The sequence below is a fragment of the Ixodes scapularis genome, unplaced genomic scaffold (assembly GCF_016920785.2).
Source record: "Ixodes scapularis isolate PalLabHiFi unplaced genomic scaffold, ASM1692078v2 PGA_scaffold7__128_contigs__length_106722199, whole genome shotgun sequence".
NCBI lineage: Eukaryota > Metazoa > Arthropoda > Arachnida > Ixodida > Ixodidae > Ixodes > Ixodes scapularis.
This window is the reverse complement of record NW_024609882.1, coordinates 97844097-97858701: the sequence shown is the minus strand read 5'-3', so window position 1 is coordinate 97858701 and position 14605 is coordinate 97844097. Positions and strand designations below refer to the sequence as shown.

At 42.6% G+C, this 14605-nt stretch overlaps 1 protein-coding gene across 4 annotated transcripts in view; it reads right to left on the bottom strand.

The window, feature by feature from the left end:
- The window catches only part of LOC8042544 (cytochrome P450 3A14), a 58859-nt gene that overhangs the window by 40029 nt on the left and 4225 nt on the right, over positions 1 to 14605 (bottom strand). For 2 of the 4 annotated variants that reach the window (XM_040212496.2, XM_040212493.2), the window contains exons 1-3: positions 13906 to 14008; positions 11723 to 11915; positions 2550 to 2677 (exon numbers count right to left, since the gene is read on the bottom strand). In XM_040212496.2, the coding sequence (XP_040068430.1) occupies positions 2550 to 2608 (59 nt within the window). In that variant the 5' untranslated portion in view covers positions 2609 to 2677; positions 11723 to 11915; positions 13906 to 14008. Of the gene's footprint in view, positions 1 to 2549; positions 2678 to 11722; positions 11916 to 13905; positions 14009 to 14605 lie in introns of those variants that run through there. The other 2 variants (XM_040212494.2, XM_040212495.3) reach the window with 2 other exon arrangements.

The following is a 14605-nucleotide window of genomic DNA, read 5'->3' as shown; positions in this document are numbered from 1 at the left end:
GAACCTCGTTTGTATTGTATAATTCGATACTTTTGAATCATTGCTAAACAAATTTAGATTAATACGAAGTTCAGCCACGCATCAATATTCTTTATTTTCTTCGTTACTCCAACATCGTCACCACTCGACTGCAGCGCCACCCTTTTTGCCCGCAGCGGCGAATATCTTTAACAAAAGTTACGAAAGCAACCGCAGCATGCAAAAAAAGGCTGCTGCAAAAAATTGGCAATAAATATTGGACGAAAAAGAAGGTGCGCCCTCTATTCACAAGCGTCTTTGAAATGCTGCCAACGGAGAGTATTGCTTCCTACATTATCATCGCTAAAACCAACGACAATATTGAATTTTATCAGTGAAAAAAGTTGCCCTTTTGCAGTTTGCCTTATCGACCGACGAGTGCTGAAATATGTCCCTGACCCCCGACGAATATTTGGATTAAGACTGATAAAAAAAAAACTGATTTGTACTAGTGAAACGTTCGCTCGTTTTTCCGAGAATTATTGATAGATCTCGTATTAATCTTGTTGCGTTTGCACATGCCAAGCAATTTATACATTTTCCTGAAGTGACATATTGTCAAGTGATTCTTCCAGCCTTGTTAAACAATCCGTAAGCCATTATTAACTCTTCACTAATTTTGATTAAAAGATTTCTGATTAATCAATGGTATCAGTCTGCCAAACAATTTACCTTTTAACAGAAATACCGACGAAGCGCAACAGGGCAAGCACGAAAAATCAACCACATGTCTTTGTCGTCTTTTTCTGATAACCAAGAGACTGCTGGCAATATTGCAATTTAGAAGATGCCAATTGATTTTAAAAAGTACCATTCCTACACAAAATTAAAAAAAGCACTGCTGTGTTCGCATAAAAGGTTTCGCGCATTTTTTAAAGCTTTACCACGACGGCATCACTTCTATTGCCGTAGCAGAGTGGATTAGACTATCCGCCTCAGCACTATTTTTGAGCGCTTAATAGAGTTGAATCTCTTAAAATAGTTTTTTTCAATTAGTACGTAACTATTCGCTGAAAAGATTGCTTTAAAATAAATTCCTTGTAAGTTGTAGATACACCAAGCCTACGAGGTAGAAGTATTATCATAGTCATCACCAGAAACAGCATCATGGCATATATCTTCCGCAAAAAAGCTATTCCTAGTGTTTTGTTCATGTTTGGGTAGGCACCTGTATAAAGCTGTTTTCTCTCTTTACAATACCGTATTTACTCGAATAATAGCCGCACTATTTATGAACAAGCCCCCGTGTCTAATTTCCCGCAAAGCACATATACAGCCAATCATCTCGTTCCGCATAAATAACATAGCGAATAACTAGATCAAGAACACGAAACTTCATACAAATGAAAACTTCGCATATGGTATCTTTGCTCGAAGACGTTATCTCTGTCCAGCTGGAATCATGCTGTCGATAGCGGTGATTGGCAATCCGCGTGCTCTCGGGTTGTCTTCATAAACAGTGCGGCTATTAGTACTCGAGTAAATACGGTATTGTCTAATATATGGTTTTCGAAGCCTTGCAAGTATTCTTTTGAACTTCCGCGCACTTTTACAATCACAAAATAAAACGTTAATTTACTCTAGGAAATACGACCACCTTACGCGTATAGTCTTCGGTTTGGTTGTACTACTTAATTAAGCTAATGAATATGCACTTCAAACATTATAATATTATTTTCTGAACGGGTTTCCAATAAGGCACAGTTATATTTTGGGATCTATACCGACTTTGAAAACTATTAAGCGTATCACTTTAGTATAATTACAACTCTCCTATTTTAGTACAATCTTTACAAATGTTAAGGAAATTAGTTTAGTTTCTAGGTTACTTTTATAGTTCAGAATATACTTTTAGATGCAAGTGAACCAAACTTTTGAACATTCTACTTGTATTTTAATGCAAGTTGAAATAATTTTTGACACCGGGTGTTGCACGTCTATCCTCGCTATACTACTGCGAACGATGACTATCACTTTTGTTACATTTCAGAGAACAATTACAAGCCTGCCGATCTAAAGATGCATTTCAGTAATTCAACCCATGAGTGTTGCCTTTGATGGTACAGACACAACAAACGCCTGAAAAAATATAGTTTTTTTCACCGCAAAGCAAAAACCTACACATCGCCAAACGCTCACTCGCCTCCTACATGTAGCGCTACCAGTACGGATCAGATTACCCAAAGTTTCAAACTAGCATGTTATCTCATTCAATATTTAGAGGTTATATTTCGACTTTTTTGATGGAAAAATGGTGGCCGACAATGCCCACAAATGAATCAAGCTGAATGCCGACAGCTGCCGGAATCACGCCCTATCTTCCCAAAAAAGTTAAACAAAATTTTGTTTGTAAAGCTTCACCAAAGTAACGGTTCGCTCGGAAGCTTTGGCTTCTGGTCCGGACCACCAACTGCTTTATTTGAGCAGGGACTGAGAAGTTTGCTATGTGTAGTCTCCATTGGGCGGTGAAAAACAAAATATGTAATATATTTTCAGGGATACGCGGTACTTCTCTAGAAGCAACAACTCACCTTAAGAGTCTGATTCCCAGAATGATCAGGACGGCAAACAAGGCAACGATGGGCAGCATGTCTGTTTCTTTCCGGTATCAGTATTTATGATGAACACCCCAAGTGCACAAGGCGTTTTCGGTACCGACCTAAGGGAGACTCAATTTAAGGGCAACTCAAGGGGACTCCTACACTGATACCCTATCACGGAGCGCATTAGTCCAGCTTAATCTCTAATCGGACTCACGGTTCATCTTGGCACAAAGATGCTTCCTATGTAGTTGAGAATTACAATACCTTGCGTGGAGAGCTTGAGATTATAGCTCTGACCGAATGTTACACTGTGCATGGCCTTCGAACGTCGATTTGGAAGGTGACGTTTTGACGTTAGTCCTTCCCTACGAACTTTAAATACTTCTTGGGGGTTTGTAAACTAAGCGTGAACATTATATGAGCTATGTGTGTCGGCTTCGTTTGTGAGTCTTTGCAAAGTTCTAAAATCATTGCTGAAATCCAGCAAACGTGATTTTTAAACATGTTTTGAAAATAATTTAAGGCAAATTGCTATGCAATTATTCCTAGAATGACTCGATAGTACCGCTAATTAGCTAATAAACCTAGCTATCTGTCAGAGACTTCCATATGCCCAGGGTCCTCTCCCTCATTGTGCACAGGTGGTTGAGCTCCTCCTCACCCACCTCACTTCTCCTGACCAGGGATGGGCAAAATACAAGCAAATATGTATCGAAATACAAATACAAAATACTTCGTCAAAAATGTATTTAATTACAAATCTAATTACATTTCCAAAAAAGCACTTAAAGGGACACTGACACCCCCCAAAAAAATTTTTTCATTTTTTGCCAGGGGCTTCATTATGGTGTCGGAGGACTACCCAATTAATATTTTGCAACAGAGTAGCGTATTTTTTTAATAAAACCGAAAGACGCAACTGCTCGAAACCGAAACCGAAACCCGACGGAGGTTGGAGAAGTGGAGAGAAGAGTGTGAGTGGCGGAAGTCACGTGTCTACACCCGACCGTGCGTTTTTTTTTTTTTTTTTTTTTGTTTTTTCTTCTCTCCGTAGCAGACGACGCGACATGCGGCGTGCGATGCGGCGTGCGGGAACTGCTCGCCGCGCGATTCTTTTGCAGTTATGTTTGTTACGCTCGTTGTTCTGTACTCCAAGATGAGTTGTTTTGTACATTGAGGAGTCGGAGATGAGTAGCGAGTGCCCGTGGTGAATTTCCATGATCGGCTCCGAAAAGAATACACCCAAGATGTTGCGTGAAGAGCTGGCTCACATGTCCTGCGTCCGAAAAAAAGTGGCATTGTGCGACAGAGTTTCCGAAAGATCAACGGGATCGGGACCATTGGCTGGCTGCAATTCCTGTAGAACATATACGGGCACCTCGGAAAGCGGACGCTACCTGATTTATATGCTCCTTGCATTTTGTGGAAAGTGATTACATTGAGTTCGCAGGTGTCAAAAAGGAAATCACATACCATTTAATTCAGCGAAGTATCGTCCGCAACATTTGTTTGTTATTTTTTGTATGTTTCTTCAGTGATGATTGTAAAAAAAAAAAAGATACGTAAACATTAAAAAAAAAAAAAAAAAAAGTTTCACGCGGGATCGAACCCGGTACTACCGCGTGCGAACCGGACGTCTTTCCAACTGCGCTACTGGTGGGATGTCTTTTCTGGTGGATCTCTTTCCTTTGTAATAATTAAGCCGGTAAACTGTAAGTTGGAAAGTTTGTTGTCGATTTTTCTCTAGCAAATGCACTCCCGAGTCGAAGTTGGGAAGCACCACGCTCTGGGGACATTCGCACCTAGTAAAGAAATCGTACGCGTGCATATTCAACTCGAAGTAGACACGTCGTGCTTGACGTTTGCGCAAGCGATGTCTTCAGCCACGAGAAGGGAGCGACGGCTCGGCGACGTCTTCGTGTAAATCGGCTTGGTGGCCGGGCGTGTCGTACGGGATGAATACCAATTCTTTTGATCAGTCCCAAATTTCTCTTTTAAAGGTAAACAGAATTCGCCGGTACCGCGAGCGACAGTTCTGAAATAGAGGCCCCACGCCCGTCGTCCGCTGCCATCGCCGTCCCCGCGAGTCCCACGATACGCGAAACGACGAACGCACAGAATGCTTCCGGTTGTCTGTGGAACTTTTTTTTTCAATCAACGTATTTACAGCTTTTTAGAAGCCACAAAAAATTGGTTTCATATTTTTTTCTATTTTTAATATTGAGTGTGTGCCTTCAGTGACCCACGACTTTGATTAAATTTGGTGGTCGCATCGATACCTTAGAAAACGGCCCGTGACCTCGAAAAAGAGAGTGAGCGAGACTCGAACCGGCTAGTTCTTGATCGGCGGTTTTCGGGCGGAAAGAAACCGAATTTCGAGCCGCAAATTTTGTTCTGGGTAGTTGAGCTCTCATATGACACGTACAACTAAAAACCTCGGCGAGCATAAATACCCTGTCAGTGTCCCTTTAAGTACAAGATACAAATACAACCAAATGTATTTGGTCTCCTCCAAATATCAGTAGATACAGCGCCAAAAAACGACAGGACAAAGAGGAGAGTAAACAGGACGAGGCGCATTCGCAACTAAAGTTTATTTAGGAAAAAACACATAATATATAGGCCGTTAGAAACGCCTATTTATTCCATCAATCTAGAAGACCTCTTGATAAAATCAAACTCTTTCCCTGAGAGGGCAACGGAAGGCTCGCTAACGCATTCATCTCCCTTTGCTCTAATCTCAAACGCCTCGTGCACTTCTCGGCATATTTTATCTTTATATTTCGCCAGAACCTTCACATCATGCAAAACTGGTGAGCACGGGCAGCGACTACAACGAACAGCTAGATTACCAGACGGGCTTGCTCTCATAGCTGCCGCATGTGCCCGTGCACGATCATTGACACATCTGCCAGTCTGGCCGATGTACACGGAGCCGCAAGTCAGCGGAATTTCGTAAACCACTCTGACGGCACACTCATCATATTTGGTTTTGTGTTTTGTGCCGCACTGCCCCATGTCTGTCTGGGGATTAGTGATTCTACGGCACAAGCGTGCCATCTTTTCCGGAGCTGAAAATACTACGGGTACTCTAAACCGCTGTGCAACTTTCTTTAAATTATGGGACATGGCATGCAAGTACGGAATAATTACCGGTCTCGTTTTTGGATTCTCTCTTGCCCGATTAGTTGCCCCTTTGCATTTTTTTTAAACAATCCTTCCGCAACCTCAGTTAGGCATCCTTGTGGGAAACCTGCCTTCTGCAGTCGTGAAATCTGTAGATTAAAGCTGTCTTGCACAGAATGTTCACAAAATCGTTTTAGGGCCATCTCCAAACACGTGCTAGCAATGCCCCTTTTTACTAATTTTGAATGGGCAGACTCGTACGGCAGGATGCGTTTCTTAGATCTTGGCTCGTACGCCCAACATATGTGGCTCTCCAGAAAGCGTAGTTTTAGGTCAAGGAACTGTAATGTCCCTTCTACCGGCTTCTCGTGCGTAAACCTCAGACCTCCAGAACACGAGGAAAACACATCGAGCATCTGGGTTACAACGCCATCCAGCGATCGCTCTGCCAATTCGCTGAACACAAGGTAATCATCAACGTACCTATAAATCTTTATGCTGTTCTCGTGCCCCAGCTTCTCGGCTATGGTGTTGTCACATTGGCTTAATAAAATATCGGATAGCACCGGCGCGACACACGACCCGATACAAATGCCCTTCTTTTGGACGTACATATCATTTTGAAAGGAAACATACGTGTGCGACAGATAAAACAACAACAGTTCCAAAAAAAACTCACCGCACTGATGCCACTCGAATTGGCAAATGACACCTCACCGTTCCGTTCTATGCATTTTCTAACCTCCGAAAAGAGATGGTCGTGCGGGATAGAATAAAAAAAGATCTTCCACATCCAAAGAAAAAGCACTACGCATTCCATTAGCGTCTCCCTTCAAATAATCAATAATCGTTTGCAGGCGTGAAATCTACAGATTTCACGCCTGCAGAAGGCAGGTTTCTTACAAGGATGCCTGACTGAGGTTGCGGAAGGATTGTTAAGAAAATTCAAAGGGGCAACTAATCGGGCAAGAGAGAATCCAAAAACGAGACCGGTAATTATTCCGTACTTGCATGCCATGTCCCATAATTTAAAGGAAGTTGCACAGTGGTTTAGAGTACCCGTAGTATTTTCAGCTCCGGAAAAGATGGCACGCTTGTGCCGTAGGATCAATAATCCCCAGACAGACATGGAGCAGTGCGGCACAAAACACAAAACCATATATGATGAGTGTGCCGTCGGAGTGGTTTACGAAATTCCGCTGACTTGCGGCTCCGTGTACATCGGCCAGACTGGCAGATGTGTCAATGATCGTGCACGGGAACATGCGGCAGCTATGAGATCAAGCCCGTCTGGTAATCTAGCTGTTCGTTGTAGTCGCTGCCCGTGCTCACCAGTTTTGCATGATGTGAAGGTTCTGGCGAAATATAAAGATAAAATATGCCGAGAAGTGCACGAGGCGTTTGAGATTAGAGCAAAGGGAGATGAATGTGTTAGCGAGCCTTCCCCTGCCCTCTCAGGGAAAGAGTTTGATTTTATCAAGAGGTCTTCTGGATTGATGGGATGAATAGGCGTTTTTAACATCCTATATATTATGTGTTTTTTCCTAAATAAACTTTAGTTGCGAGTGCGCCTCGTCCTGTTTACTCTCCTTTTTGTCCTGTCGTTTTTTGGCGCTGTATCTACTGATCATGAACCAACTAGCCCAAATTTCTACTTTCCTCCAAATACTTTTTCCAAATACATTCCTCAAAATTTGCTTCAGCGACTTCAGGGCACCTGCAACGGGTTTCTGGGTATCTCATTTTAATTTTGCATCGCACACTCGGGAGTTAGTATGCGAGCTTCTGGTAACGCAATAGAAATATAATCACAAAAAAAATGTAATAAGCTTGGACGTAATAGGTGAAAAAAGTACAGAGCTTCAAGCAGTTTTCTTTTTGTCGATTACATTTTGGTATAGACCAACAAAGAACCGAGACGACCAAGACGCGCAGCACTAGCTAGAGAATTGTTTATTGTTGCAACTCGCACCAGTTGCACAAATCTGGACGACCCGCGCATTTAGAATGTTCCAGGCAAAAAGATGGATGGAAATCAGGCTGGGAAGCATCTCAAGTCGCCACAGGCACTTATTTAGGCAGTCTGCCTGAGAATGTCGATTTCGTCACTATTCTTGCCCTGGACTAACACCGTAATCACAAAGTCACTAAACGCTTGTGCTTGATTGAGAGACACTGCATTCGGGTCAGAACGTAGTTTTCTTCCTGCTCTGGACAGTAACAATAAATTTGAGGGATGTATTTTTGCCCACAAAATTGTATTTAATTACAATTGTATTTGAAATACCCACGTTTCAATATTTAAATACACACGTCAAATACATTACCCGATTTGTAATTAAATACACATGAAAAATACACAAAGTATCTTAAATACGTATTTCAAATACTTGTATTTGAAATACTGCCCATCCCTGCTCCTGACCTATCCTTCTGGTCACATGACCTCCCGTTAACCAATCAGCGTCGAGCACCTTAGTCCTCTATTCCCACCCGTCAACCAATCAGTTTCGAGTCTCGCCACCGCGGTTTTATCTGGGCTTCAGGAAAGGGTGGCACTCAGTTGGTCGAAAGACGTTTTAGCGAACGCCGACATATTCATCGAATGACACGTTAGCGCACGGTTGGACGCCGCGAAAAGGCGTTTACGGGCTAACATTTTTGTAATCAGTGGGGCAACACTTTTGCAATCAGCCGACACAGGCTGCCGCCGAGAAGCGGCGGTAGCCTGTGTCGGCTGATTACGACATCAACATGTCGGCTGATTACAACATGTCGACTGATTACAACATGTAGGCCGATTACAACAATTACAACATGAACACGCGCCCCTTTATTTTCTTAAACATCTATCCGCTCAAATGGCGATATTCGTTAAAGCGTAATTTGCTCATGGTTATATGGACCCTCAGAAAATGCCGAACACCTAGCCAAAGAGCGTTTCACAAAATTTATTTTACTGCGAGTTTTAATTTTCCAAAACATATGAGCGCTTCTAAAGACGAATGCAAACAGAGCGTCTGGCGGTCGCCATGTTCTTCCTCATGTGAGCACGCACGTGCGATTGTGGCCATGCTAAAGCTATCTTAATGCGCACGCTGCACGCGCATGCCCCGCAGAAGGAATCTGCGCTGCCAGATGTTTGGTGAGTGGCGACACCACGGATCCTGAGCCAAAAGTAGCTAAGGCCCACCCACGTCTGGCTGTGCGTGGCGTACCCGTTTGACACGGACAAAGCAAAGGACTAAAACAGCCGTAGCATCTTACCTGACTGGTCGGAACTGCTTTTGCGACTAGGCCAGTCGTACCTTTTGCGGTGCCGAGTTACGAACTTTCCGTTGAACAATGGCACGCCATAATGATTTCATAATGCTCGAGCCGGCAGTTTTGGTTTGGCTGTAGACCCCCGAAACAAAACTTCGAGGTATGACTACTACCAAACTACGCATGGAATCTAAACAAATGACACCTCGTACTTCAGGGACGCATCCTTCACCAAAGACAGTCGTTACCCTAAAATAGACTAAACGAACTGAAATTACCCTTTGACTTCTCCTGAATTCAAGCTCACAAGCCTGAAACACTGTCCCTATATAGACCAGTGTTCGAATTTCTAGCTCCTAGCGATTAAAGTGATAAATAATAATCTCAAACACACGCTCTGTGAAAAAAGGGCTGCGCACAAAACAGTCCCTTTCTTGCTTTTTACAGCTCTTCTGGCTTCAGTGTTGTTTTTGAAGCTTCGTGACGATGCATTTCTGACCATCTTGCACTGCAATATTGCGAAGGTTCATGAAAAAACTAGTCTTGCAAAAAGCGCAGCCCCTCACTGTATCATGTCGTCAGCATGAACAAAAATGGCGGCGCCCATAGAACAATGCAGATACTGACCTTTTATACGAGGTAATTGTTTACCCAGACAAAAGCAAAGTAGAATGCATTTGCGGTCACTCACCTCGACAGTAAATATCCGCAAAATTCGAAAGTATCCAGGGTGCGATACGTTGACTACGCCGTGCCCGCGTCGGACGGATATGGACGGTGAGCAAACACGTACTAGAGTGACACAATTCAAACAAGAAAAACAAAAACTCCCCCCTCTTTCTTATATCAAAATCTGCATCAGTAACTGGTTTGAATGGGGTCTTTTGCAACCGGCCAGGTGTTTTTCTTCGATAAGAATAAACGTCATAGCCTTAGAAGCTCAACGTAGGTAACGTGACGGACGTTTCGTAATACTCTCCGAGCACGTTGAACACGGGTGTCGATGCCGTTCCCGCTTCATTTGAGTAAAACGATCGGTCACAACTATTATTGCAGTCCCCGGAACGTCATGGTGACTCCACGGCCAGCTCAGAATGTCTGCGGAGCCCTTGGAGGAGTTACTCTACATGGAAAGAGCGACTCGCCCTTCCTTCGGGGAAGGATTACAAGTCAGTGGCCCTGAATTACAAGGTGCTCTGTAACTTTTTCTGTCGTTTTCTTCTTTGCGTTCATTTTTTGTTCACGGAGACCGACTTTCTTTCCTAGGCCGCCTTAATACCTTCACGAGAAGGAAAACTTTGCCGACTCGGCTCTCCGCAAGCCCGTCACGTGAGAGGTTGTTTCGATTCCTCCCGCTTAAGCGCCTCATTATTCTCGTGATATTTTTTTCTTCCCGCAGCTTTATGGTGCGCACCGAAAGTTTCCTTTTGAGAGGAATGCTCGTCTTTTGAAGGTACCACAGCTTTTTGACTATCCTTATTACAAGCACTCTCAGCTGCGTCAAGCGTAACGAACCGCTAGATACACTGCGGTCACGGATAGCTTAGGAAACGCCTGACGTGGCCAGTTCCAGGCACCTTATTATCGTCCTGCAGCCGATACGATTGCGACATTACGTAGTTTTAGAGAACCGTTCTGAACATCCACTACTCTCTGGATGGGCTCTCCGTTACGCACTGCGCATGCGCAGAAGACTCGCGCGTGTGCAGCTCGTACCGGAGGGCCCGTCGTATTGTATCGGGTGTTCCGAAAGCGGTTGCCTGAAACTCTCTCTCACAGTAGATGCGAATGCCGTAGAACTGATCACCAAGCGAGAAACGTGCAAATAACGAGCGAAACTCTTCCTTCTTCAGCTGTCGAATAACACAGTCCAAGCTCTCGGAAGTTACGAATTTGCGTGGACCACATCCAGAAACACGTTTTGTCGAAATTCGGAGGAGCGTTTCTTGTATAAGTGCTAAGGAATTACTTGAAAGAAGCGAAAACAGCGCACACTGGCCATACTGGGTTTTCCTTCAAGAGGTGTGGTATAAAAATTCCGTAGTTTCCCCATTTAAGTGGATAACTAAGATAAATGTAGGTGCATTGTATATTATATATGTGTTATCTTATCGAGACGTACATATTCTACACTCCCAAAACATGGCTTCTTACTCTGACAACGAAATATTTTAGGAACTACTTCGCGCAGCGTATAGACAATGTGCATTTTTTTACTTGAGTTGAGAAAGAATATAAAATATTATCAGACAGTTATTTTTAAATAAATATAAATATATATATATATATATATATATATATATATATATATATATATATATATATATACATCACCGTAGAAACTTGATATCTGCTATAAGCGTATGTGGTCAAAAACACACGCTCTAATATGGGTACGAATCACCTGTGCTCCACGGAAAAAGAAACTACACGTCGGCGAAAACACACGCTTCAGCAGAATGCAGCCGATAACACGCCTTTGTCTCGTTCACTGCGCCCACCGATGCAGTCTACGGAACATTGCAGAGCACGCCACAGGGAAATCCTTCTGGCGGCCATCAACCCTCTATGTCTATCAAAAATCTTTTATCAGGATGGCGCCGTTCGTCAACGTTGGAAAGAGTCGCCTCTTAATATGCAAATAAAGCGTCGCAGAAGTGGACGAATCTCGAACAACTTCGTCTATTATTGATATCATAGATAACACACACCTTACCCTCTCTCCATGGCAACCGTGGAGAGAGGATGAAATGAGTTTCATGAATACTTACTAGATGTATCAATGTTGTACCCCAGGTGGCACATTTCTTTGGGCAATATGGTTTTTGTCGCTATTTGGGGTTTTGAAGTCAGAAGAAACCAGACAGAGCCAAACTTCATCTTCTTTGGCGATCCTGGGTATTTAGGCCGTAATCCAACAAACAAGTGCCTATGTCAGGCTTCGCTGCTGGTAGATTTATGGACCTAAATTGCCAAACAAGTGTCAGAACTAGGCTTCATCTCTGGTTGTTCGGCATTGATATGGACACTTTGGGCCGAAATTGCAGAGCATGTGTTAAATTTGGGCTTCACCGCTGGTTCTTTCATTCATACATGGTAGCTTCGCCTCAAGTCTGGTAATTTGAGAATTATGTGGCGAGTCACATAAAATCCCATGAAACGCTTGAAAATGTACCTTATTTCTAACTAAAGCCTTAACCAAAACTGTTTTAGGCCAAGACTTGAACGTAATCCGTTAGAAGAAACGCAATTAGCTGTAATCCTTTACATTTATCAGTAATTTTGTGAGTGAATAGTTACATATTTTATAAAGTGATTGTAAGGTAATTTTCTTACTTATTTACGTAAGGTAATGATTGAAATCTGTTACGTTTTTATTTTCTTTCACGAGAAAAGAAAAACGGGAATATAAAATACCAACAACCAAAAAAACCGTTCCTAAAACAAAACAAAATCTTCTTTTTTTCTTTTTTTTTGTAAGGGTAAGTTTTATAGGAATAACACTGTCAACTGGCATTCATCAGAGGCTGGAAACCTTTCTTCACGTCACCTAAAACCTCAATCTTTATCTTTTTTCTTCTCTTCCTTTGGTGGCTTGGTTGTCCGTAAATCGGAACTCGTCAGCGAGCTCGCCCAGGGCGAAAAGGGGAGAACATTGATATTAAGAACCCGACTCTCGGTGCAAACCATATTAGGCAGACCTCGAAATCAAAATGCTCCCTTTAAACAAGACAAAAAGAAAGCTGACAAAGAGCGCGCGAGCTGGTGTAAAGGATCTGTGCGCGCATTTTATGTTTGTTTGTTCGTTTTTTCCTTGTCTGCTTTTGAAGACGCGGAGACACAGAACGAACGTTCACTGCGCGTCTTCCATAAGCTCGACTCAATTAAGGCCTTCCGCAGTTAAAGTGACAGCGACAGTTTGCATAATGTCAGAACCAGAAGGGACGTTCTTTTCTCCGCCGAATAAACTTCGACACATGAAATCGACTGAAAAGGAGGTTACATTAACTGCCATGTTGCTCAAAAGATATTAGAACACTTATCATCTCTGGGAGATACGAGTGTTTATTTGAATGTGTGCTGCTTTTCACCTAATCTTCTAAAAGCCTCAGGTTGCCTAAATTCCTGTCATCCTTTTCGTACGTCATGTGTTTTTCTTTTACAATATGAGGACACGTCGTAGGTAATATATGGCAACTTTGAGTCATTGTGGTACCCCGGTGGGAGAGAAGGAATGTGCTTGCTTACACCTTCCAGACGCGGAAGTATGAGGTAAGCCTGTTATATAGCTCGTATTTAACAAAATTATAGATACTGCTGTCTCTGGAAAAGGGGGGGGGGGGGGGGGGGGGGTAGGGAGTCGGGGGTACGCCGCCTTTGCCTCACCAGACATTTAGCTGAAGAACACTGAGCTGTCTTACGGCCCACCTGTGCTACATCCGTTTTGGACGGCACCAAGAAACGGTAGGCACGGAATGCGTGCGTCTACATATCTGTTTTAATCGACATATTTTTTCTGAGAATTCTCTTGATGTTTTTGCTAGTTATATATCCTAACCGCTCATCCTCTTATTCACCAAAGCCTCAACCAAGGAACGGCTTGTGTTCCTAATGTAAGATTTTAATTTCATTTCATTTCATTTACTGTTGATCAAAGACATCCTTTCGGACATATTACATGAGCGAGAATTTGGGGAAGAAATCATACAAAATCACAATGCATATAAAACTTTGGATTCAAAAACGATCAAACAAGAAAGAACAAGATCAGGGCGGCTCTTGATTGACTCAAGTCATGTACACAATGCCAAGCACATTCAAACCGAAAACAAATTATTATCCCGAAAATTACTTCAACAATAAACCGTCACATTTATGCCTAAACAACAACGCATCACGTTCTGTTGCCACAGAGTCTGGGAGCGCGTTCCAATCTGAGATACACAAAACTTACGGAGATGAGAGGAATAGATTAGTGCGTGATGCAAAGGGTTTCACTTTCTGGGGCGTTATCCCATCGGGCCGAAATATTGGTGGCAGGCCTAGAGAACGGTTGTCTGAAAGTAGAGTCAAGTCAGAGTAATAAATTTGATGAAAAAACAAAATCGTGAAAGTTTTGTTGTTATCTCCATATACGAAAGACCCAGATTTTGCTTTAAACTCGTGGCACTGGTTTGATAAGAGTACTTTCCAGAAATGAAACGGGCGGCTCTATTTTGCTAGGCTTCAAGATTTTTAACAATTTAATTTTGGTACGGCTTCCTCATTATATTTGCATATTCTAGTTCTGGTAGAATTATAGTTTTACAGGAAAGCAGGCATGTTTCTTGGGGTGCCTTGTACAGCGTGCGCCTTAGAAAACAGAGTTTTCTGGATGCATTTAATATGATGTGATCAATGTGCTGGACACCTAGGTATTTATACGACTTGGCATCTTCGAGAGAAAGGAGGCTGTACTAGGTCAATATCATATTATTTTTATTGGTAACTCTCATTAGCCGGCATATTTTATGTTAATGTTAAGCTGCCATTTCGAGCACCAATTACCAATTTTGTAAGGTCAATTTGTAAATCGTGACTATCATCTGTACTAGTTATGTTTCGGTATATAACACAATCGTCTGCAAACAACCTGATTGCTGATGTTAAGGTGG